The sequence below is a fragment of the Mixophyes fleayi genome, chromosome 2 (genome assembly GCF_038048845.1).
Source record: "Mixophyes fleayi isolate aMixFle1 chromosome 2, aMixFle1.hap1, whole genome shotgun sequence".
NCBI classification, from domain to species: Eukaryota; Metazoa; Chordata; class Amphibia; order Anura; family Limnodynastidae; genus Mixophyes; species Mixophyes fleayi.
Window position 1 is genome coordinate 332868199 of NC_134403.1, and position 26434 is coordinate 332894632.

The window sequence follows — 26434 nt, forward strand, 5'->3', positions numbered from 1 at the left end:
AGGCAATAAGAGAACAGAAAGGTAAGGGCATATTTGAACAAATATATTTTTGAATCAGTAGCATATAAACTGTTATACTGCAAAAACAACAAACAAAACAGGAGGCATCGTGGAATAACCAATATAAGACACTATGAACAACAAATGGCCAAATGGTCATAGGATATATAATTAATACAAATAATATCTTAAAAGAAGGAAAGAAGGAGGGGAACGTATGGAAAGGGACAAAGGCAAGTAGGGGAGGAAGGTTACAAATAGAAGGAGCATAGAAGTAAGGAGGAAAAAAGGTGGAAGAGGGGTGAGAAGTAGAAGACGGTGCTTCCAGAGAAAGAATGAGCAGAGAGATGAGAACGAAAAGAGGGGATAAGTGTGCACAGATCAATAATTAAACCGAGGTGTACAGCGGTACATGAACATCAACATTTTATAATATTGGATTATGTAATATTGACCAAAGAGCTAGGTGAATCAGAGCTAGAGAAAAAAAAAAAAAAAAAGCAACACACCAAACTCAGAAAACAAAAAACAAAAAAACAAAACAAGAAACAAAGCCTCGAACCGTAGGAGAGTCCAGACAAGACAGGAGATTTGTCTGAAGATATGCGTCATCCATGGTGGGCGTCAACCTGTAAAGAGTAAGACAGAAAAAGACCATCCCTTTCATAAGGGATAGAGAGGATATTCACACAGAGAGAGTCCCATTTAAGTCGTGGAGGAGAATTATCCTTAGCTCGTCGACGAGAGACCCTGGACCATTCAGGGTTTGGAGGAGCTGATCTTTGGGGCTTTAGAGAGCCAGATTGAGATGAAGATGCTATAGGAAGGATATCCACTTTTTCCAATAAGTCTTGACCTTGGGTCAAAGTTTTGATGAAATGTGAGCCATTAGCGGCAAAGACCTGTAACTGGAAATGGAAGCCCCAGCGGTATCTGATGTTGTGTTGACGAAGGAGTCTGGTGATTGGTTGCAAGTCTCTGCATTTCTGGATGGTGGAAGGCACCAGGTCTTGGAACAGTTGTATATCCATTTTGCGAAAGACGGTGGCAGAACTATATCTTTAGTAGCCATAAGGATCCGCTCCCTAATACGAAAGTAATGAAGACATACGATGATGTCATGTGGAGGTTGATCAGAGGCTGGTCGAGCACTAAGAGCTCTGTGCGCTCGATCCATGTGGCAATCCGCATCTGAGAGGTTCGGGAGTATATGAACAAAAGTCTTTTAGAAATGTAGGCAACTCAGACGAGGAAATGACTTCTGAAACATTACGCACCCAGATATTGTTCCGTCTAGAGCGGTTTTCCGAGTCTTCCTGCTTTTCTTTTATAGACTCAAGGTCGTCGCGAAGGCGGGATATTTCTTTATTAAGGGCACCGTGGGAGCGACACAACTCGTCTGTTTTGGTTTCGAGGGTGTCTGTTCTATTGCCTAAAGACACATTTTCGGACTTGAAATCATTAACTGCTTTGGTAAGTTCCTGTTGAAATGTAGCTTTGACACCTTCAATTAGATTGGCCATGATTGCTTGTAACTGCAGATCAAGTTCCATATCTGCGGAGGATGAAGGACCTGGTGTCTCAGGATGGTCAGAGGTCCGAGAAGCAGGTTTGCTTTTTGAACTGAAGAAGTTGGAAGGAACAGTTTGAAGTGGTTTCTTATATTTTTGTGACATAGTTCTTTGGATCGCAGAGAATATAGCTTTTGCACAAGGTAGTGAACAAGGGGGGGTAAAGGAGATGGGAGGGAGGAAGTCTGCTGCGTCTTATCCTATGGCCAGGTTATTTGAGAAGGAACACCATCTAAATAGTGGTCAAATGACATATTTAGCTTGAAGAATAAAGCTGAGCCGAGCCTTAATTATATGCAAGAGACTGTGCATACACACTAGTCTTGTTTAGGGCAATAAAGGGAAGAGCAGACGTCCTTTTAGCGACTTTTTACAGCCATGTTGTCGTGAGCAATGGTTTTAATTTCGTACACACTGCAGCGACATTTGCGGGAAATGTAACGAAATACCAAATACATTAGCATAAAGGGGCAGAGCTTTAGCTATAGTTAACACCCAAAGCCGCATAAAAAGAGAAGGCAACACTGTCTCTTCATTTATTCCTATAAAATAGAAGTTTAGTAACATACATAAAAATTAGAAAAACATTGATAACTGCAAAAGTCCAATGCAATGAATATTCCCTAATAATAAAATCCCTTCGTATGTAATGGAATGCTCCATTCTCTGCAGGCATCATCGCTGATTGGTCCACAGCAGAAACGAACGCCCATGTGTGAGTGTATAAAATGACAGAGGAACCTGTTTGGCGCCGAGGAGAGTCAGAAGATGGCGAGTGAGCAAGAGTCAGTAGGTGTTAAGGTTGAGGAGAAGGTGTCAGTGGGGGTTGCGGGTGAGGAGAAGGTGTCAGTGGGGGTTGCAGCTATGGAGACAGAGTCAGAGATGGTGCTGGAAGGGCCAAAAAATGTTGGAAAAGTTAAGGTGGGGGATGGAGATACTCAAGAAGAGCAAAGAGCAAATCCAATGAGCCCATGAGAGGTGGAGATGATGGTCAAAGTACTGGACCAGGACGACAACGACATTAAAAAAGGTCAGTAGCACATGTAGTGTACCTGCTTGAAGGACTTTATTTTATTCTAGTGTCACACAAAGCAATGTAAACTAATTTGTAACCTACTTTTTTTATGTAAGAACTAAGAATTAACGGTGAGAAGGCCTGTTTAGATACCACTGATACCATTAATGTTACACCTGTTAGCAAACAAGAAAAAATTGAAAAAGAAAAATATACTAAAGAAATTCTACACGAAGGTATTTCAGTGAACATGTGTAGACAGCTAAATGCTTTGGGCACATACCTGTACCGTTATAATAACCAAAATGGCGCCTGTTTTCCAGAATGTATAGAGGTTAAGCCCGCTATTATTGTGATTTCGCCACAGGGACCAAAATATAAACGGATCTTGAACATTGTGCAAGGTGAGAAAATGAGAGTATTTATGTCGTTGAATATAAATTACAGATATAGAAGTTAAATGGTAAACATTTTTAATTTCCTTCTATCGTAGATAAAGAAATCAAAGGGAATAGAAACCCAAGCGACATCAAGACCTGTTGTGCCACAAACCAGTAGCACCTTTAAAAATACTAAAAACTACAAAAATACTCTGCAGTACTCTGCGCTCTGATTGGTTTGGACTCTGCAGTACTCTGCGCTCTGATTGGTTTGGGCGCGCTCACTTCTCATGTGGATCTTTCAGACAGCTGTGTGTGTAAAAAATGTTGTACCTTTTTCCTGCAATAAAAATGTTGCATGAACACTGTGTGGTTTATTCTGGGTACTTCACTATTATAAGTTAATAAAGGTTAATATAACTTTAATAGGTTATAAAGGTTAAAGTTTATAAAGAGTAAATATGAATACATTGCCGACAAGAAGCAAAGGGTAATAACACACGTGCTTTATACAAGTGTAATGGTCTGCAGCCAGACAGGTGCAATATACATCTATACAAAACAAGCCTGTGCTGTGCGGATTCCGCACCACGTGGGACAGGGACAGACATCAAAAAATTTACATACACACGCCCACCAGGTCGAGGAAGTATCGGAGGATTGTTGTGGATCGGTCGGAAGTTTATACACACTACACAATGGAAACGAGATTGGAACGAAAATATTAAACGGTAGGACCAACCAAATGAGGCGACAATCGTCCATTTGGGCAGACTTTCGACCATCGTGTCACTGCACACACTGACCCGACTTTTGAACGAGCGGTTGTATGTCGGCTGATTGAGCCGATTATTGGACGAAAACCGGGTAGTGTGTACCCAGCTTATGGGAGGTGCCGGCAGAGGCCAGGAATGATGTTGTCAAGACAATAGAAGTCTGGGTTTCTGACTTCTCTGGTTGAGTATAACTCACACGTGTCTATATCAGGTATAGAGATGCTGACAATCTTCAAAGTTGGACACCAATATAGCGATGTGGGGGCCAGAGCCGACCCTATTATAGGCTTACTTCAGACGGGTGTGGATGCACTCCAGTATGGTTATGGGTCCAGATGAAAGCCCACAAATGCTATCCTATGATATTGTTGAGGGCCTGTCTATTGATGGCCTCTCATGTGAGGTTTTTATGGGAGCTTAACTGGGCCGGCAGAAGATGGAACACTCACTACACCCCCCTCAAGCAGAGTTTCACCGGAGGCGTGCCGACTAGAAGTCCCGCGCCGAAAACTGTAAGTTTGGCTGGTTGTTCTCAGATGGTAGTGGAGACCGCGGCTGAAGCGCTGGATGAAGGCCGCGGGTGGAAACAGCGGCGGACCAGGTGTTTGCAGATCTGCTGCATGTGAGGATCCCTTTTGGGTGGAGATGTGCTGGAGCACAGGTAGGCTGCCGGTGGAGGCAGGAAGCGCCAGAGAGGTTGCAGGTAGAAGGGGCCCAGCCCCAGAGACAGCAGCAGGGGCAATGCCAGAAGGACAGCCGGATATGAATCCCCCTCAGTCTCAAACGGCTCCACAGGTGCCCCAAGGACTACGGCACAGAAACACTGCGGGGAGACAGGCAAAAACGTCCACTAGTGTAGAAAACGGACTGCCCATGGAGCAGAACCACAAAGCAGCAGCAGCCGCCCATGATGGCGTCCAAGCCACGTCCCTTAGGAACATTTTTAAAGGGAAAAAAAAAATGCAGGTAGCCCAGTGACCCAGCCCAAGGTAGCCAACTATGGGACCAGCCCAGGGGGTAGAAGCCCCCCTGCCCCCCAGCCAGCAGGCCCCTTCCTGTGGATAGAGCATAAAGTCTCCTGAGAACCAGAATGCAAAAGCAGCGCAACACTAGTGAAAAGCAAGTGTTTATGATTCTATCAGAAATAATGATTTCTAGCGTCACCCTCATTTTCAAGCATTCAATTAGCGATGCAAATTGACAGGTCACCTTTAACTTTCTGTGATATCTGTGCCTCACTGCTTTGTCAGAGTGTGTGTCGCTTCACACGCCCGATTAGAAAAGGAAAGTAGAGAAGATAATATTTACGTGTTTATTGTGCAAGTTTGTCTTTTGAGCAATAACTACATTGTTTTTGCCAATATTATCCTCTGATCTCAAGTGACAAATACACCGTCACATAAAATCTGAAAGTAACCCTTTCTCTGATCTTATACTTGCTGTAAATGAGTGGACATCTACTGGTCTTATCAACATCATCTTCCCAGCCTGTGCCGAGATCACAGCAGTCATGTCATAGCAATGACAGCACGGTATTACCAGGAAAAAGAACGGATATACAATCTCTCACTTAACATAACAAAAAACAAAACACAAATAAATACTCCAGTTTCCATTAAATATGTATTACAAAGAACAGACGTCAGTGGGCCAATTGCATTTGTCATCATTTGTTTTTCACAACATGATGTTATGCTGCTTCATGTGACTGCAAAGTTCTAGATTTAAATAATAAAATAAATAATACAAATATTTGTATTTAACTATGAATCCTTGGCAATATCTCAAAAGCAAATCGTGATTCTGGGACAAGGAAACACTGGTGGTAATTATATAGTGGAGATTCCAGAGCGGTTGTTAACAATAATGAAATAAGATACAGTATATAAAACAATACAAGCAGAAGATTAGCGTTGGAGCAGACAGAGAAATGAGACAGACTAGTCACATGAAATATTTACATCTGTAATATGCTGATCAACAGGCTCTCTCCCAAGTATAACTGGCATAGAGGGATATCATGTAAGGTTTTCTTTTATTTCCTAATGTTAGGCAAGTCTTTAGAATGTTACAGAATTTACACAAGAGACCAGGGTTTCCCAAACCCAGTCCTCAGGGCTCCCCAACAGTGCAGGTTTTCTGGATCACATGTGACATAATTAGGACCACCTGTGGATCTGTTACAATGTGTCAGTCAGTAATGAATACACCTGTGCTCCAGCAAGGAGATATGGAAAACCTGCACTGTTGGGGAGCCCTGAGGACTGGGTTTGGGAAACCTGGCAATAGACTATTCAATGTTGAACTGTACATGAAGGTATATTGTAGCACAGTGGATTCCCCACCTGCCCAAACTTAAGAGCCATGGGCTACAAGGTACATTGTAGTCCATAACTCCCACCTGTCCAAGAGGGACAGTGACAAAGGGGAGTGAATGGGGGATTGGGGGTGGCCTAACACCTCAGATCATGCCTATTGTCCCAATTTGAAATCTCCAAAAATTGGGAGGTATGAAAGTTGGTTTTCTCCACAGTGATGGATTAACAAAGATACATATTAAACATATCAAAAGTGATGATGCAGCCCACCGATTTGCTCTGTACTATGGCTACCAGCTACACAGCGCCCAGTCTCTGTCCGAGCCCATCCAGTTCTGGCCCTGTCTTTATCAATTTGGTCTAGATGCAATCGCTTAGCTTCCCTCTCTCCTACCCCTTCGATTCTAGTACCTTTGTGGTCTAACCCAGCCTTTACGCCCGGATTATCTCGCTCTATGTATATGAAATGGGCAGGTGAAGGCAAGCTGCTGTTACTCAATCATATAACCAGAACAGCATTATTTCCACAATTCTCAGAGTTAGTTGAACAGTGTGGCTTTGCTCCGAGACAGTTCCATCAGTATCTTCAGATTAGGCACTACCACCAAACAGTCAAGGCTCAACTCTCTTCCAGGCCATCCACCACATTTGAGAATCTATGTCTTTCGGGCCCAGCCTCCAAAGGTCTCATTTCTATTCTATATAATACTTTACTTCCTGTCACTCCGCCTGTTAAGGATCGCTTTCAGGCGCAATGGGAGGCTGACCTGGGGACTGTACTGGATGAGGAAGAATGGTCGGATATATTTGATGGTACGGCTCGCTGTGTTATAAATGTCCGCATTAAAGAAAATGCTAACAAACTGTTGCACAGATGGTATTATGTCCCCTCGAGATTACAAAAAATATACCCACAGACCAGCGCTGATTGTTGGAGAAACTGTGGTCAGACGGGAACATTCATGCATATATGGTGGGACTGTCCGGGGATCCGCTCATACTGGGCAGCAGTTCTTGCTCTAGCCTCAACAATCCTAAATGCCCACATACCACCTGACCCTAAGCACATCTTACTGCCACTACCCATTCCAGACCTTACTAGATCTGCTCACAAACTCTTTAGGCACATCATCAGTGCTGCCACTTGTCAAATAGTGGCCTCTTGGAAAAGCTCCACACCACCAACACTCCAGATGGTCTGCAGTCGGATCTGGCACACTTACCAAATGGAGCACATTACTAGTGTGCTGAGGGGCTCCTCCGTCTCCTTCTACAAAACTTGGACCCCATGGGCCATGTATCACAATCAATCTCCACTTCAGTTCTAGTGGAAAGATATTGCTAAGCAAACATACCTGTTCTCTTACTGGATGCGTGAATCACTTACACCCCCCCCCCCTTCCCTCCCTTTGGTCCCTGTATACCCCCCCCCCCTTTTTTATACCCTTCAAACTTGAAAAGTTAAAATAACATCTTTGCAATATTAGATAGATAAATATATATTTATCTCCCAAGTGCGAGAGAACCTGTTGTATGTAAACATGTGTTATTTATTTCTGTTTAACCTCTCGAAATTCTGTAATGCATTTTCTATGGGAAAAGATGTTTCTAATAAAAAGTTAAAAAAAAAAAAAAGTGATGATGCAATGTAATCTATTCACTATTATTTGTTTAAAAACGGCTCTCTAGTTATTTAAAAACAAACAATGGCTTGAAGAAGTAAAGTCAATTCCACCACAATTCTTTTGGAGTGACTGTTTTAGCCTTTTATTCCAAACACAGGTTTATGTAAACAAGTATTTTCATTTGTGTAGTATAATTGGAAAACATATCGCCGCACCTATTTTAAAAAACTTTGTAAAAGCTACTAAAGAATTTATGATGTTCCCCAACATGAAAACAAGACAGATCAACATTTTTCAATTATTTGTTGATTTTACATGTGTGTCTTTTTTTTTTTCATTCTGCCACTTTGGCGAATAACCACAATTTGCTAGCTCACACAATACCTGGATGAATTTTACAGACCTCACTATGAGGGAATATCTGTGATAGGATGATATATGAACAATAAATTGAATTAAAACACAAAAGATTATATAATAAAAAGACAAGCAAAGCTATTTTTATCTTGCGAGAAAGGAATAATACATTTCCTATAGAAGGATATTATACTGTACACATGTGCCTCTACTAATATGAAGGGACATACTCCTACTGAAGAGGAATGGAGACAGTACTTAAATGAAGGGTCTACACCAGCGGTTCCCAAACTGTGGGCCGTAGCGATCTCACAGTGGTGCCGCAGTCAGGGCCGTGGTAAGAATGGTAAGATGGGGGACTGCTTGGTAATAATTTTGGCTATGGGGTGCCTTGAAAAAATTATGGAGACCCTAAGGGTGCCTCGAACTGAGAAGGTTTTAGATCCACTGGTCTACACAAAAACACGTATGTACAGTTCAGAACTGGGGATGTATAGACATCACAGATCTGAAAAATAGAAGCTGACACTCTAGCTGTCAGGGATAAGCTCTCTCTAGCCACTCCCTGATTTAATATCTTATCATATATTCACACAGTCTGACAATATATCACCTCTATATTGTCAGGAAAACCTCTACTAACTACCTGTACCAGTCACAAACCGCACTTTGCGCATTTGTGACTTGGAAGTGTTTACTGTATGTGGTTACACTCGATTCCAGCACTCAATCTTCCTCGCACAGGTTACAGATTTGACAAAATCGCCCCCAAACAGCGCTCACCCAACCACGCCCACTTCGGTCTTGCCACCACCTTTTGAATAAGGGCAATAGGATCCCAATATACTACTTCACACTAGCACACAATGAGCACTTCTTGTTATACACAGTTCGCAAGGCACACACCAGCAAAGGCTTAACGCTTAACCCCTCGAGACTCTGTGACACAAATGTACATTCAGGCACACACTCGCCTTGGTATACATATGTATTCACAATTCACACCTCAGCAATAAAAGGTTTAGCATGGTCAAGCAAGTTGTCTCTTCTACACAGGCAATGAATTCGTTTAGAGCAATAAGGACATGAACTATTAAATTTTTAGATTTAATATAGAAAATGTACAATGCTTACAGGTTATTAAAAACAACTAAGAGGACATGACATACAGAACAAGCAAAACAGTTTAAAACAAAGGGATTCAATTCAGAGCATAACTTACAGAAAAGTGGTATATTCTGGCCAAGGGAAATTGGTGTGACGATGGACAGCTTATCAATAATGATTAGTTTCCCAAAAGACTGACAATTTTCCCCTTCACAACACAGGTTTTTAAGAAAAATGAAATGAGACAGCCTTCATAGGGGCAGTGTTGAAGCTAATAGGAGGACAAGAATGTCCACTGGGTGTCAACTATAGTTTGCTCAAAAATATTCCAAAAGTTTTGATCTTTGTTAACTCTTCACAGATATATCCCAGAGACATAACTTCCCCTTCAATAAACCAGCCATCTCCTGCACATTTAAATACCAAACATGATGGAATTATAACAAAATGACATACCTTTCCCAAAGACATGTGACTATAGCTATTTCCTGGGATCGCTAGTAAGTATAATTCACAACGTTGGTGTGGTTTTTGCCCCTCAGTATGGAGTGGCACACGAATTTCCCAAAATATGAAATATGAAGGCATTTTCTTTGAAGTTCATATTTCTATATACCTGCACAAAGAGCCTTTCAGGTTATGTCTCCAAGATTCTCAACAAGGCTTATGTCTCTCTCTAATTTACACCTACTGGTTCGTTTGTGTCTACAATACCTATTGAAAGGAAGTCAATTAGGAAGGGGAATACATGATCAAAACTATGGATGTCTTGGATCTGCATATGTTAAGCTGGTTTCCACATAAAGGGTCTGCTCAACCTAATTACCTCCTACTAAGCTAATGACCAAATGTTTTAAAAAGGAAACAAACTTATCTGAGGGGAAAATCATGTTCACTTCTATGTATTAATTCAATATTTTATTTGGGTCCTGACATTTAATATTGTATTTCATTATATCATATTTATGCCCTCATCCTGACACTAGCACAACACTTCTAAAATCAATACAATGAGAGAATATGCAACTGAAATTGTTCTTCAATATAAATATGGAAAGATAACCATCTGATTGGGAAGCTTTACCTACTTTCTGAGGTCTCTTGGTAACAGCGTTTTATCTCTCGTAGAAGTTCCTCTGCAACAGATGGCAAAATAGCCTCCATCCTAATGAAATAGGAGGCCTCAGTGTCATCAGAGCATGTTGTTATGTTGCATTCCTACATTTAAAAAAGAGAGTTGATTATATTAAAGATTTGGCTAATCAACATTGGTAGACAGGCATTCTGCCCAACCAATAGTGGATTTAAGATAATATTATTGGTTAAGTAATAATAATGTTATTGTGATATGACTGCTATTGGCCTGTGTGTTTGACAATGTTCAAACAGCGCTAACAAGCCCCTGTGATGCAGGAAGTGATATGGCTGCACAGCCATTGTGGTGAATAGACGAGTCTTATGCAATTTGGTCACTGTGAGTGTGGAGCTGTAATGGACACTGATCCTGTTGGTTGACATTCAAGCTGGTTGGCAGGGTTGGAACCATGTGTGGTCTAAGTAATATTATCATCATGGCTTTGGAGTTAAAATAAGCAATATACATAACATCCAATAGGCACCGTATTGATTTGCAGCAGCCAAAAGTGGTCTGGCCCAACCAATATGGGCATGGTTTAGGCAGATCTGCAGGTGCACGGGTTGGCTATTCTGTATAATCGGGAATAAATATGTTGTCTTGTCTCTATATTCCATGGATCAATTCAAGTATACATATACTATGGCTTGACATTGCTGGTGGCCTCAGCGTACAACTAAAATGTACCTGTATATAGATTCTTATGGATACACATCTTTACAGTGTCTTGCTTGCCACAGGTGAAATAGAGTGTAACTCACTTCATTATGCCTCAGTGATGTCACTGGTTCCTAGTGAATTCATAGGCTGCAGTCACATAAAAATGGTTTCAGAATAAAAAATGTCTGCCTCTACTGTGTGCACTATATGCCTTCCAATTACAATACCAAGCAAACAGAATTTGCTACCTTGCCGTGGTGGAGCTTTGGGTTTGATTATAAACAGGTTGCAGTATATCCTCTCATTGTCCATGTGGGAATCCCCCTTGTGCTCCAGCCCTAACACCTCCCACACTACCTTCACATACTTACTGACACTAACTAATTTCTGACTACATTTTTAATGGTGTACGTATGTGTGCGTGTATGAGCTAGGAAAAACCATTCAGTCTATAGTATAGAGGACTAGCGCCAATTGATCACTCTCAAAACTACGTTCAAAGACAATTGGCAATGAAATAAAAAGAAAAATTCACAGATCCCTGCAGAAAACAGTAAGAGCCCAGTATTCTTCCAGATAGAGGCTCAGCCAGTAGTATCACACTCCAAATGTTTCTATGAGAATAAACATTCATAATAGCTTTTATGTTAGTTTAAAATAAGCTTTGTTGTAAAATAGAGGTTAAGACAATTATTCATTCACCAATGTTATTACGTTTCATTTTATTATATATTTAGTCCATAATATATTATTATTATCTTTGATTTTGTATAAGGTGTTAAATCACTTGTATGTTGGTTTTATTCTGCCATTGTGTCCGACTGCCTCAGTGTTCTAATTGGGTGAATATGTTTACTTAGTTTTGACTATCTATTATGGACTACTGTATCAATTATTCTGTTCATACATCAAATGTCTAATTTGATGACAGATTTTGTCATTGCTTTAATAAAGGTAAAATCCCCTGTATTTATCTTATTATGGTTTCTGAATGCCACAATTAACTATTATGCTGATGTCTATGGCTCCGAAGAGTAGCCAATGCAATTAGACTTTAGGGGGGTGCTTCATTTCCTAGTGACGTGCTGACAAACATCACCGCGATCAGAAAAGGAGAACGAGGTCATAGGATTCCGCACAGAAAGCCTATATTTATTGGGGTAAATTATTTATTATTAGTGTTTGACGGAACTGCTTACTATTCAGTTATATAATTAAAAATTCTACCAATTTATTTGGAGCACCCCAGAGAAATAAACTGAACTACTTTAGGAAAGAGAAAAGGTTCGCTCCTGTTTGGGGCACTCCACTGTATTTATTTATTTATTCTATTAATTGAAATAAAACCACATTTCTTTATTAAACATTAAAAAGAAACTTCATAATACATAACTATTATGCGGTGAAGTATAAAATGAACACAGAGAAGTGAAAGAGAAGAAAAAGTGATTTAAAAAGTGTGACTAACACACATGGAAGCCTGTTGTAGTATTATTATATCAATTGCTAAATCTCCACTATCCTGGGACAGATACTAGGGATTTGTCCACCTGCTGATGCCATCAAATATGATATAAACTGGTTGTTTAATTATTATCCAGATTTATAATTCCCTAACCAGACCAACCATAACTTGCTATAGAGTTAATTTGCTATCATTGGTTGTATTCATTAGGTGTTAGTTTTCTATAGCAGTGTTGCCTATTGGCGAGCAATCATCATCAGCTGTTTATATAGCACTACTAATTTCACAGCGCTGTACAGAGAACTCTCACATCAGTCCCTGCCCCATTGGGGATTACAGTCTAAATTCCCTAACATACATACATATACACACACGTCAATTTGATAACAGCCAATTAACCTACAAGTATGTTTTTTGGAGTCTGGGAGGAAACCCACGCAAACATGGGAGAACTCCACACAGATAAGGCCATGGTTGGGAATCGAATTCATGACACCAGTGCTGTGAGGCAGAAGTGCTAACCACTAAGCCACCGTGCTCACAATATATGAGCCTAGAGCTATACATTGTATAATAAATCGCTGTTTGACTTTCTGTGCGCACTTTTATGTATTGTGACTTCTTGTTAAGCAACAATGTGGCTTAACACGCTAGTTCTATAATGATTGTGAAGATTGATATCCCTTAACAATGTTAACATTCATTGGGGGAACATCTGCACTGCACCTCTCTCCCTTCTTTCCAGCCATGGACCTGCAGTAAGATAGTTATGTATGTGTGTCATTCACCCGTCTAGAATTATCATTAGGTCTCTCACTTTGGACAAGTTTTATTATTAGTAAAAGCACTTCAGAATTTGCCCAACATTGTTCCATCGTTGATAGAGATTTTTAGGTTGGTTATTAAATCAAAGGAAATATTACCGTAATAACGGTAATAGTGTGCGGAGCGCGAGATTTTCAGAGTTTCCGCCGACAATTGAATATGCCCCAATGCGTGGTACTGCTTAATAATAAATTGACCTCTATGAGGCAGATTCAATTCCCTGCATAGTTCTTTAGCACAACGTGGGGGGCATCATTACCATTAATACAGTAATTTTAACCTGGATTTTTGAGCTGCGAGCAAAAATCAGCATTGAAATTACCGTACTATCGGTAATAATGCGCATCTAAGCCCCTATATGTAGACATAGGGGGGTATTCAATTGCTAGCGAGACCCGCTAAAATTCCGCGCTCGAAAAATATTACCGTTATTACGGTAATATCTCGCTGGATTTCAGCTCCTGAGCTGCGAGCTGAAATCCAGCGAGTAAATTACCGTATTAACGGTATTTACGCGCAATATTACCGTATTAACGGTAATATTTTTCAAGCGCAGGATTTTAGCGGATCTCGCTAACAATTGAATACCCCCCATACAGTCTGTGACAAAAACCTCTGCGGCGCTGCTGGGGGTGAACACCACCTGGATACACCACCATTATGTGGATTGGGAGGATGTTGGGTAAATATTACATTTCGGTGGAATTACCCTTTATTATTAAACAAGTTGTTAGTAAAAACACTTAAGAAATACACAGAGCTGGAGACGTTGCACGTCCTATCCGCTACGTCAGACCTGAGCCCTATTCACCAACATCAGGTCTCCTCCGCCCCCTACAATACTGCTCACCTGAGTCTGTGTCCTAACATCCCGGAGCTCCACCTCCGGCTCATGGCCGCACTATGACCGCCTACTGCCCCACCACCTACACCGGCCTCCTCAACGCCTCCCTGTCGGAGTCCCCCTCCCGTGAACCGACGGTCCTCCTGCCGCCCTGCGTCGTTTCCTTCCCTTCCACCGTAACGCCCTCTGCTGCTTCCAGGCCCGCTGCGGTTCTCTCTGCGGAGACCCTCTGACAGCCGCCCGACGTCTGCCTGAGGCCTTGTATTGGGCCTGGACGGAGTAGCTTCTGCCATCCGCCTAGTTCCAGGGCCTGACCGCCCTCGGTTCCTAATCCCCATCTGGTGCCCTGAACTGGTGCAGGAGCCTCCGCTCACCCCGTACACCGCTGGCTTCAACCATGCAACCTGCAGGTCACTTCCTCCGGTGCCCACTAAGCTTCCTCCACCTCACTCTCCAGCGCCAGATACACGCAGCCCCTTCAGCCGGGACACACACATAATACTGCAGGAAGGAATAGATGTCTGACACAGCTCACAGCACCATCTTACCTAATCCTGTACAAGCAGCACTGGCCCATCTGAGCCCTGATCAGTCAGCAGCAGTATATCACCTGCACCCACTCACACTAGGCGTATATCACCTGGATTCCTGCACACACTCACACTAGGCGTTTATCACCTGGATTCCTGCACACACTCACACTAGGCGTATATCACCTGGATTCCTGCACACACTCACACTAGGCGTATATCACCTGGATTCCTGCACACACTCACACTAGGCGTATATCTCTTGGATTCCTGCACACACTCACACTAGACCAGGGCTTCAGTATATACTTACTGGGGCAGCACAGTGGCTTAGTGGTTAGCACTTCTGCCTCACAGCACTGTGGTCATGAGTTCAATTCCCGACCATGGCCTTATCTGTGAGGAGTTTGTGTGGGTTTCCTCTGGGTTGCTCCGGTTTAATCACACACTCCAAAAACATACTGGTTAATTGGCTGCTATCAAAATTGACCTGTGTGTGTTAGTTAGGGAATTTAGACTAAGCTCCAATGGGGCAGGGACTGATGTGAGTGAGTTCTCTGTACAGCTCTGCAGACTTAGTGGCGCTATATAAATAAATGATGATGATGATGATGATGATGATGAAGGTCCCCAGTCAGATCATTGACCTCAGCGCCACCTTCCTATCAGAGGACTGTTTATATCTCGTTGTACTGATGCTGGCCCCACTGTGCAATTAACCACATAGATGTTCAAGTCTGTGGTCTATTTGTACAAACGCCCTCCTGGTCTAGCAGTAGTCCCTGCTTCTGTTGCCTCACCGGACAGCCATCAGTACTTCCCTACTATGTACTTCCATATTGCTGATCTTTTCACACTTCCCTACAACCTGCTCCATAACCCCAAACAATAATGTACATCTCAATCCTAAACTATAAATACTGCAGGTATTTTGACCCTAGTCAAACACACCTCATTATTAGCATTTTTAGTAAAATGCAATGGTAGAACAAATATTTGCTATATGACACTTTCATATAGATATCATTTCTACAGTATAAAAATAAAGTAAATATAAATTCTATATTGTCTATGAATGCAAGGCTTTTGAGGGGCACAACATTTTTGGTGGTGCAAAATTGTGTCAGGGAGAGTTATAAATCGAAATTAATTTTAAAATATAAAATAATAGTTGTTCTCCAAAGTAAAAATAAAACTTGAATGAAAAGTGTAGTAAGGTTTTAATATTGACATATTCCCATAGTAAAAACTAAAGACCGTGAGACATCCTTGGGCAGGCGATTGAGGATAAGCGAGTAGGAGAGACAAGGAAGGGTGACAGGTGAAGGTGTGACAGCTCCCTCCACATCTTTACTCACTACCACAGGTTCATGCCTCCATTCTGCTATGCAGTTCTGATTTTAATGAAAATTTTACTTATATTACCTACCATGTATTAGCCAGGCGTGGAAGGCTAGGAGCGTATAATCCTAGGATGGCCTGAACCCTTAATCAGGCCCTGCAGATGAGGTTGACAAAGGAGGTGCGGAAGCGAGGCAAAGGATAGAGAGGGCCCTGCTCATGAGAGCTTAGTGTCACAAAGTAATAAAGTTTTCATGCCACTTTATAGACACATTTATATTTAGAGATGGTTTTTGCATGAAAATAGTGACAGAATAAGCAGCGATTTCCATTACAACTTTCCCTATCACTGACTCTTAATAAATAAACCTCTAAGTATATTAACATGTTTGTCCACCAGAGGGCAGCAAATGTTTGGGGATGGAATTCCAGCTGGATTTAGTTGCATCAGATGCTGGTTTTCCACGATGTGAAATCAATAGTACAAAGAAATGAAACCCTTTAAATATTAGAAATTAAAAAACCTAGCCCAGTGGGGGTTACTCAATATAATGTGATTTTGTGTAATGGCTGTCTACCCATTATAGTTCCATTTTAATTCTAATGTATTTTATTCCTCAGTATTGGCAACAGTTATTAAGGGTCAATTACAACTGGATTGCGCAAAATAACAATTTATTTGTAACTGCACCAAGATTACTTTTTTATTTTTGCATCCTGTGCACTGAGTGTATAAGTGAGTAGGCAAACAAAATCTGTGCACACTTGGGCATGACCTTAAGTGTGCACAATAGTGCAAAAGAAGGTATACTCATTTGTGATGCCAGGGCATTATTTTAAAGCATTTAATGCATATACTGAAAGCCTATTAAACATATTAAATTATAATGGATTTGTATGGATATGCTTGTCAAGTACATACTACACTATGCTGCAGGGTAGCTGCGAGATATGTTAACATACAGTCCAATATTGGCAGTCTGCAAATTGGGACCCTCCATACCCAAAAAAAATCCCTTGCATTGCCATTCACACCAGAGACAGGTGCACGGTAGCCTCTGGCAGTTGTGACCATGACACAGCTGCAAACAGACATGACAATTGGGACTAAAGTCCTTACTGTGAGGATGTAGGACAGTCCCTTCAAGTCAGGACTGTTCTGCTTCTGGACAGCTAGAAGGTGTGTGTTAAAGAGTGCACTTGTTAAAACAAGGACAGAGTATAAAGTTTTGTCTACTCTTTTCTCTAGTATTGTTTTTCAAGACCCATGTGCACAAGTCCTTAGTAGTAAATTATTCCAACTGTGTCACTTGGACCTAGGTATATGGCATATACAGGACCCTATGGAGATCTTGCAGTTTTAGCTACACCTGGCCCTCAGGGTTCGTTTCATCTACAACTGGTTATTTCATAGTAACTATCATCTATCAGTTCCTGTGTGTTTAAATATTTATTACGCTGTCTATGAGGTTATTTACTACCAAACTTTAAATGTGCCCCTACAGCAACCAATTAGCGTTAGTGCAGCCATTTTCTGATGCCATGTTATTGTCTTTGTATCTGTTTTTTCCCATTGTCTTTTGAGAAGGAGCAATTTGATGCTCTGACTGATGAGTGATTAGGGGTATTCTTATGCATAACTGTCTAGTCACAAATATGCCCCTGTGCATCTGAGTTACTAAAATAAGGTTAAGTTAGTGGACAAGATGGGAAAAAAGCTGCACTAGGTTAGAAAAACTGGAAAGTGTTCCTGGTTTTGAGGGGCATAGCAATCTTTCTCACCATACAATGTAGTTAATGGATTTTCTCAATAATGCACAAATATAGTTTTGCATTTGATATGACAACATTAACAATTGTGACATTTTAGTAAAGACTGCCTCAATACCCCACCAATGAATTTACTCCCAGAATGACGGGTAAATCACACAAAGTTCAAATTCATAAGGCGGGTCCATATGTGAATGTAAGCAATGCTGTTACCGGACTTTTTTATTTTTGTACCTTTGCACCCATAGTATTCTCAGACCACATTTTTCTAGTGAAAGCCTGGAAATATGCTTTCATGCCCAAAAGTGTAAAAGGTGCACTGAAGGGTGCGGTACATGGCCCTCCGCTAGAGAGGAAGGGTATTAGTCCCCAAACCCTGGAACCAAAAGGTTCATTAGGGGCAAGGGTCTTCAGACCTTCTTCACCGCAACGCTAGGGGGGTCCCTGTTGCCCCTGGGATCCGCTGAAGCTTCACCCAGTGCACGCCAACTGGCTCAACAACCACATGCAGCATCAGGGTATTGGTAAGTGTGTAATCCGTCAAGGCATGACCAAAGAGGCACTATTGCTCCTAATTAGGTGCAACTTACCTAAAGGAGATAAGTAGCATTTCCATGTGTCATTTGATCGCAAATAGTCCCCATTATGAAAAATTATTACAATTACTTTCAGGTCATCCAATGAAAACATAGTTATATAGCAAGAGTTTTTTGCACTGATTACCTATGTTTGTGTAATATGTAAACACACTGCTGCAAAGAGCGCAATGCATTTAATGCTCATTGACTAGACACGTGGAGCAGCCTTTCACACACATATGGCATCAATTAGTTTAACTATACACAAAAGAAAAAAGAATCTCTCCCATGAAGGATGCACTCTAAGTTCACATTTAAATATGAAAAAATCATTTTATTCAATTAGTTAAAACAACAATAAGCGAAATATTAATAGATAGAAAAAAAGTGAAAATGAGGTATGAAAATGGGATTAAAACCAAGAATAATTTTCACCACAGCCATGTCAAATGTTGTTCCAAATATTCATATTCCATATTCCATTAAATATATCATAGTTGCAACTACATGAGAGTCTATTTGTTGTGATATATTTAATGGAATATGAATATATTGAATGTTATATAAGATATTTTAAGATAATCAACAAAGTCTTGTAAATAATGTTTACTTAGAGTCTCTCAGAACGAATGGACCTGACAATCCATAAAGTTAGGCAACATATGATCCCTACTGTTCCATAATAGATATGTGGTAGAGACAATGCAAAGCACCGCTAACTTGGGTGGAAAAAGTTCTCAGTGGTCCTATAGTAAAAAAGCTCCAAAATCAGCATCTTAGGTATTTAAACAAATTAATTTTAGAATTTACAAATTTTATACAATACACAGGCAATACCGTGTGCACTACAGTTAGGTGCACACAGCTCTGCCTTCACGAGCAGTACAGTGTGAAGCAGGACATACCTCCCAACTGTCCAAATCCTGACTAAGCGAGACATTCACTCAAATTCGGGACAGTCTCATCAGATTCAGGACAGTTGGTAGATTGTCCTGTTCTCTCCAACCTGCTCTTGTCACTTTCACCACCTGTGACTGCTGGTGTCTTTAGATCAGTTGCTGCTTGTCTGGATCCTGGAATGTTGGAGGCCCTATTTAGAGAAAAATGGGTACATGAGATTTAGAAATCTCCAACCAGTCCCGATGTTAAATCAGCAGCAGCCACATTTTGTAATTAATCCTCCCTCCATCCGCCACATTAAAATAATATTCACATTAGCTAAATATATTTTTCCCCTCAACCAGCCCTGATATTAAAATAATAGCAAACACATTTAATAAATAGCCCTATTTCCATCCAGCCAGCCCTAGAATTAAATTAATAGTATTCCCATTTAATATATAAACCTATTTCCCTCCCTCCAAACAGCCCCAGCAATAAATTAAATAGCATTTACGTTTAATTAACCATTTCCCAATGGTTATAGTTTAATATCATATTTCGCCCCAACAGAGTTGGTTTGCTTGAATCGTTGTCCACTCATTTTAGTCAAGGTGGTGAGATCATTTTCGAGATTCAGGAATATCCTACCTAAGCAATAAAAGGCATCGATTTACTACCGAAAACACAAGATAATATGTTGTTATTCATTGTAATTCTTAGTATATTAGAACATTTTTGGTAAGGTTTGTGATGATTTTGATTTATTTGTTAATGAAGAAATAAAAAAAAATTGTTATTAATAAAAAAAATTGTTATTTTATGTTTAATGCTAAATTTATAGTGCCTATTTCGGTCTTTTCCAGCGCTCTTTTACCTGCTTATTTCTAACATTTTTTTAGTGCCTGACATCAGTATGCTTATTAGATATGTTACAATAGCGGGTCACAGCTAGTTACCCACACTGACATGGACTGTTGGCTGCCAGTCTCAATCCTGGACCCTCTGCCGTCTCTGACTCCACAAAGTCAAGAGCTAACAAACTTACACGACAATTCTTAACATTAGGAGCCTAATCACTGGTTATTAAGAGAGCTCTGTTAACCATCCTGAATTAACCCCTTCCAGTCTTACAGGTCTATTTACTAAAAAGTGGCGATAAGGCTGGTTTTCTATTGCAGCTTAATACAGGGATAGAAAAACTCCTATTACCAAGAAAATACTCATCTGCCCGGAGATACTGTCTAGCAGTGGTAAGAGAACTATTAACACTCTGTCGGCCAGTCTTGATACACATGCACAATTGTTACCCAGTTTGTGTCACGGGCACTAGGAGTCTTTACCCAGGGATCACCAGGTGATAGGCTTACCAGAGCAGTATAGGTGGTAATATGGTACTCTGGTAGCAGGGTGATCACGGAACAGGAAATAGCAGATGATGAGATGCTCAGGAAAGTCTATGACTAGCAGCACTGGCAATATGGAGGTAGTAATACACGAGGAACTGTATGGACAAAGGACACGTGAAGGTAGTCAGTGGTCTGCGGTAGCAAGTTGTACCACTGCTATAGTGAGGAGGAATGTCCAACAGAAACGAGGAGGTGATGAGAGTCAGCGGTCTGCGGATAGCAAGTTGTACCGCTGTCTGAGTGAAGGAATGGAATCCAAGTGGAGGTATCCGGGGAGTCAGTGGTCTGCGTTAGCAAGTTGTACCACTGCTATGTGAGAGGATACTGGAACAGGTGAAACTGTAAACAGGAGTCAGTGGTCTGCCACTAGCAAGTTGTACTACTGAATATATATGTGAGGAGGTGCACGGGGAGAGACTGCAACACAATATATACACGGGCACCTTGACTTTGATCCACAGTAATATGCACAATATAAATGTATAAATGACTGAACAACACTGCCAATATAGAAAGTCTCTTGAAGTAATCCGGCATGAGATAACACAGTCAATGATGGCAGTAGAGTCAGCAGATAGTACACTCCAGAGGAGAACCAACACAGTCAATGATGGCAATAGACTCAGCGGATAGTACACTCCAGAGGAGAACCAACACAGTCCAGCAAGGTATGCAATACACAGCACAGTCAATGGGAAGTATGCATACCGTGGTTCAGGAGAAGGCAGTCAGACAGGAGTGCAGAGATACCTGAAGGGCAGGAGGCCAGCAGGATACAAGTCCCTGGATGGGTGAAGCAGGGGTCTAGCAGGTGCAGCGCACAGGTAGGTAGACCAGCAGGGAACACAGGAAGGCGTGGAGAGCGGATCAGCAGTAGATGGATGAGTAGCGCTGAGAAGTAACAGCAGCGGGTCTCTGCGGGAACACGGAGGTAACCAATAGCAACCAGCAGGTGCAGTAACGATGGGACACCGGAGCAGAGTTGAACTGGAACAGATGATCACGGAGAGTAGCGGGTAGCAATAGTGGCAGCAGACTCAAGGAAACACGGTAGAGTAGACAAGGACTGAAGACTGAAGCGCACAGAGGCAGCGGATAGGAATCAGCTAAACAGTCACGATGAAACACAGACGGGTTGCAGGTTGAAGACTGTAGTGCACGGAGGCAGCGGGTAGGAATCAGCTAGCAGTCACGATGATGAAACACAGACGAGTTGCAGGTTGAAGACTGTAGTGCACGGAGGCAGCGGATAGGAATCAGCCAAACAGTCACGATGATGAAACACAGACGAGTTGCAGGTTGAAGCCTGTAGTGCACGGAGGCAGCGGATAGGAATCAGCTGGCAGTCACAATCATGAACAGGTGAGTGGATGTGGTTGAAGCCTGTAATGCACGGAGGCAGCGGATAGGCATCAGCTAACAGTCCCAATGATACATGGTAGAGTTGAAGTGATTAGAAGACTGTAGTGCACGGAGGCAGCGGATAGGAATCAGCTCACAGTCACGATGATACAGTAGATGGTAGAAGTGGTATGGGAACCACAGAAGCAGAAGTGGTTTGGAAACCACAGAGGTAGAAGTGGTTTGGAAACCACAGGAATCAGCAGGGCTGAATAAACAAGGAAACACAGGAACACCTTCAGAGACTCATGGGGAATGAGACTCCAAGATCAGGCAACGTGGTGTTGACCACAGGTGCTTAATATAGGGAGGTTGCCTGATCTGCCAATTAAGTTAAAGGAACATACACTGGAGGTATAGAAAGGGCTGCGCATGCGCAGTCCCTCAGGATGGAGGACGGCCACGGTTCCTAAATGTCCGGGAAGAAGCACTCACAGTCCGGTGAGTGACAGTACCCCCCCTTTTAAAGGTGGGCACAGAACGCCTGGAACCGGGCTTGTCCGGATTTTTGGAATAAAACTTCTTCAGAAGGGCAGGAGCATTAAGATCTTCAGCTTTGATCCATGAACGCTCTTCAGGACCAAAGCCCTTCCAATGAACGAGGAAACGGAGGACTCCTCGCGAAATTTTTGCATCCAATACCTCAGTAATCTCGAAATCCTCCTCCTGATGAACTTGAACTGGCTGCGGTGCTGAGGAAGGAGTCGAGAAACGGTTGATGATGAGAGGTTTGAGCAAGGACACATGGAAGGCATTGGAGATCCGAAGATTCTTAGGAAGAAGAAGTTTAACACATACTGGATTGATAACTTGAATGATCCTATATGGACCAATAAAACGAGGGGCGAATTTCATAGATGGAACCTTCAAACGAATATTTTTGGTAGATAACCAGACACGATCTCCAATTTTTAGTGGTGGAATAGCCCGCCTCTTCTTATCTGCGAAAGACTTATATTTGTTAGATGTCTTCTTTAAACAGGTTTTGACCTGAGACCAGATATTTTTGAAGGTCTGACAAGCAGTCTCCACAGCAGGAACTTGGGTGGGCGGGAGGGCAGGAAATTCCGGAAAAGACGGATGGTGACCGTAGACCACAAAGAATGGAGTTTTGGATGATGACTCATGGTACATGTTGTTATGGGCGAATTCAGCCCAAGGGAGCAATTCTACCCAGTTGTCTTGGTTGGCTGAAGAGAACATCCTAATAAAAGTCTCAAGATCTTGATTGACTCGTTCCGTTTGTCCGTTAGATTGCGGATGGTAAGACGATGAGAGTGCTAATCGTATGCCCAAGGTTTTACAAAGGGCCCGCCAGAATCTGGAAACGAATTGTACTCCTCTATCTGACACAATCTCAGACGGACATCCATGGATGCGGAAGATTTCTTTAATGAAATGTTCAGCCAGAGTAGACGAGGAAGGTAAACCGGACAGAGGGACGAAATGAGCCATCTTCGAAAATCTGTCTACCACTACCCAAATAGTATTGTGATTCTTACTTGGTGGCAAATCAGTAACGAAATCCATACTAATATGGGTCCAAGGCTTGGACGGAATGGGTAGTGGTCGCAGCAACCCTGCTGGAGTTCTGCGGGAGGATTTGAACTGAGAACATAAATCACAGGAAGCAATAAACTCTTTGACGTCTCTCCTCATTGAAGGCCACCAGTAACTACGAGAGAGAATCTCAAAGGTCTTATGTTCACCGGCGTGTCCAGAAAAACGAGAGGCATGGAACCACGAAAGGATTTTCCTCCTCAGAGTAGGAGGCACGAGGGTCTTCCCAAATGGTAGCATTTTGGTGGATGAAGCAGCCAGAGAAATACATTTGGGGTCTAGAATAGCATGGTTGGGAACCTCTTCTACATCAGAGGACGTCACAAAAGCTCGAGATAGAGCGTCAGCTTTCTTGTTCTTAGCAGCTGGTTTGAAGGTTATAATTAATTCAAAACGGGAAAAGAAAAGAGACCATCTTGCTTGACGAGGGTTCAAGCATTGAGCAGATTGCAAATATGACAAGTTCTTATGATCCGTGAAGATCGTCACCGGATGGCGAGCTCCTTCCAACAAGTATCTCCATTCCTCTAATGCAGCTTTGATGGCCAGCAACTCCTTGTCCCCGATAGTATAGTTTTTCTCTGCGGGCAGAAGACCCCGAGAGTAGAAGGCACAAGGATGTAATTTTTGTTGCTCCGAGCGTTGGGAGAGAATAGCTCCTAAGCCCACATTAGAGGCATCTACTTCTAGGAAGAAGGGGAGTGTCACATCAGGTTGTCGCAGAATGGGAGCAGACGAGAAGGACTCTTTGAGGATTTGAAAGGCTTGGAGAGCCTCAGATGACCATTGCTTAGTATTAGCCCCTTTCCGAGTTAAGGCCACAATGGGAGATGCAATGGATGAGAAGTCTTGAATGAAGCGTCTATAGTAATTGGCAAAACCTAAAAAACGCTGGATGGCACAAAGAGTAGTTGGCTGAGGCCAATGTAGTACAGCATTTACTTTGTCTGGATCCATCTTCAGGCCAACTCCGGAAACTATATACCCCAAGAATGGAATCTGGGGTAACTCGAATGAACATTTTTCCAATTTACAGAACAATGAGTTTTTCCGTAGTCTGGAGAGGACCTCTGCCACATGTTGGTGATGAGAAGGCAGGTCCTGTGAGAAGATCAATATGTCGTCCAGGTAGACAACGACACATACATATAATAAGTCCCGAAAGATCTCATTGATGAAACCCTGGAAAACCGCGGGGGCATTACACAGCCCGAAGGGCATTACTAAATATTCGTAATGCCCATCTCTGGTGTTAAACGCGGTCTTCCATTCGTCACCGGAACGGATTCTAATTAAATTGTAGGCACCACGAAGATCCAACTTAGTAAATATCCGAGCTCCCTTGATGCGATCAAATAGCTCAGTGATCAGCGGAATGGGATACCGATTCTTGATAGTAATGGCGTTGAGTCCACGAAAATCTATACAAGGGCGTAATGATCCATCCTTCTTTTTGACGAAGAAGAACCCAGCTCCAGCGGGAGAGGTGGAAGGTCGAATGAACCCACGCTGGAGATTCTCCTGTATGTACTCAGATGTGGCTTGAGTTTCAGGTAACGAGAGAGGATAGACCCGACCCCTGGGAGGAGTCTTGCCAGGTAGAAGGTCGATCGGACAATCCCAAGAACGATGAGGAGGAAGACGTTCAGACTGAGCTTTATCAAACACATCGGCAAATGAAGCATACTGAGGAGGGAGTCCCGGGGAGGAAGATGAGATGGAAGATTGCTGTACTTTAAGAGGAATAACTTGAGAGAGACAACGATGGTGACATTCAGGCCCCCAAGACGTAACTTGAGGGGTGCGCCAGTCAATCTGGGGAGAGTGACATTGAAGCCATGGAAGGCCTAAGACAATCGGACTTGTCGTAACAGGAAGAATTAAAAACGAAATTTCTTCATGGTGTAGTACACCAATCTGAAGGGTTACTGAAGACGTACTCTGGGTGATGAGACCATTGATGAGACGTGATCCATCTATAGCCGTCACAGTAATGGGTGTTTTTAAAGTGATCACTGGTAGGGACCATTGATTCACTAGTGATTTAGAAATGAAATTTCCTGCTGCTCCGGAATCAATCAATGCCTGTGACTCAAAGGATTTGGTAGCAAAGGAAATCGTAACATCGAAAGCGCAGACTTTAGATTTCATAGACAATGGAGAGGACTCCAGGGACCCTAACTTCACCTCTCCAGAACTAGTTAGGGCCTGGCATTTCCCGATTTCTTAGGGCAAGAACTGAGCATATGTGTGGAATCAGCACAATAGATACAGAGTCTATTCTTTACTCTTCGTTTCCTCTCTTCTAAAGATAATTTGGAACGTCCTATCTCCATGGGAATCACAGAAGGTGAAACTGGACGAAATTGAGGGTTTAAACGAAGAGGTGCTTTAGCAGAAGTTGTTTTCTCAGATTCTCTTTCACGAAATCTCATGTCTACACGATGGCAAAGAGAGATCAAATCTTCTAGTGACGAAGGAAGCTCTTGGGTAGTCAGTGCATCTTTAATTTTATCGGAGAGCCCCTGCCAGAAGGCGGCAACTAATGCTTCAGTGTTCCACTGAAGTTCCGAGGCTAAGATCCTAAATTGAATGACATACTGTCCTACTGTATGGGAGCCTTGTCGCAAACGAAGAATGCTGGAAGCAGCGGAGGTCACACGACCTGGTTCATCGAACACACTTCGGAACGTGGAAATGAATTTGGCACTATCTTGTAGAATTGGATCGTTTCTTTCCCACAGAGGGGAGGCCCAAGCCAGGGCTTGTCCAGAAAACAATGAGATAAGATAGGCCACTCTGGAACGATGGGTAGAAAAATTTTGAGGTTGGAGTTCAAAATGGACTGAACATTGGTTAAGGAAACCTCTACAAGTTTTGGGGTCCCC

At 42.2% G+C, this 26434-nt stretch overlaps 1 protein-coding gene across 3 annotated transcripts in view; it reads right to left on the bottom strand.

The window, feature by feature from the left end:
- The window catches only part of ZSWIM7 (zinc finger SWIM-type containing 7), a 91401-nt gene extending 76425 nt beyond the window's left edge, over positions 1 to 14976 (bottom strand). Inside the window, exons 1-2 of one of the 3 annotated variants that reach the window (XM_075196922.1) lie at positions 14922 to 14976; positions 10238 to 10367 (exon numbers count right to left, since the gene is read on the bottom strand). In XM_075196922.1, coding sequence (XP_075053023.1) covers positions 10238 to 10313 — 76 coding nt within the window. In that variant the 5' untranslated portion in view covers positions 10314 to 10367; positions 14922 to 14976. Of the gene's footprint in view, positions 1 to 10237; positions 10368 to 14084; positions 14242 to 14452; positions 14554 to 14921 lie in introns of those variants that run through there. The other 2 variants (XM_075196921.1, XM_075196920.1) reach the window with 2 other exon arrangements.
- Between the last annotated feature and the right edge of the window lie 11458 nt (positions 14977 to 26434).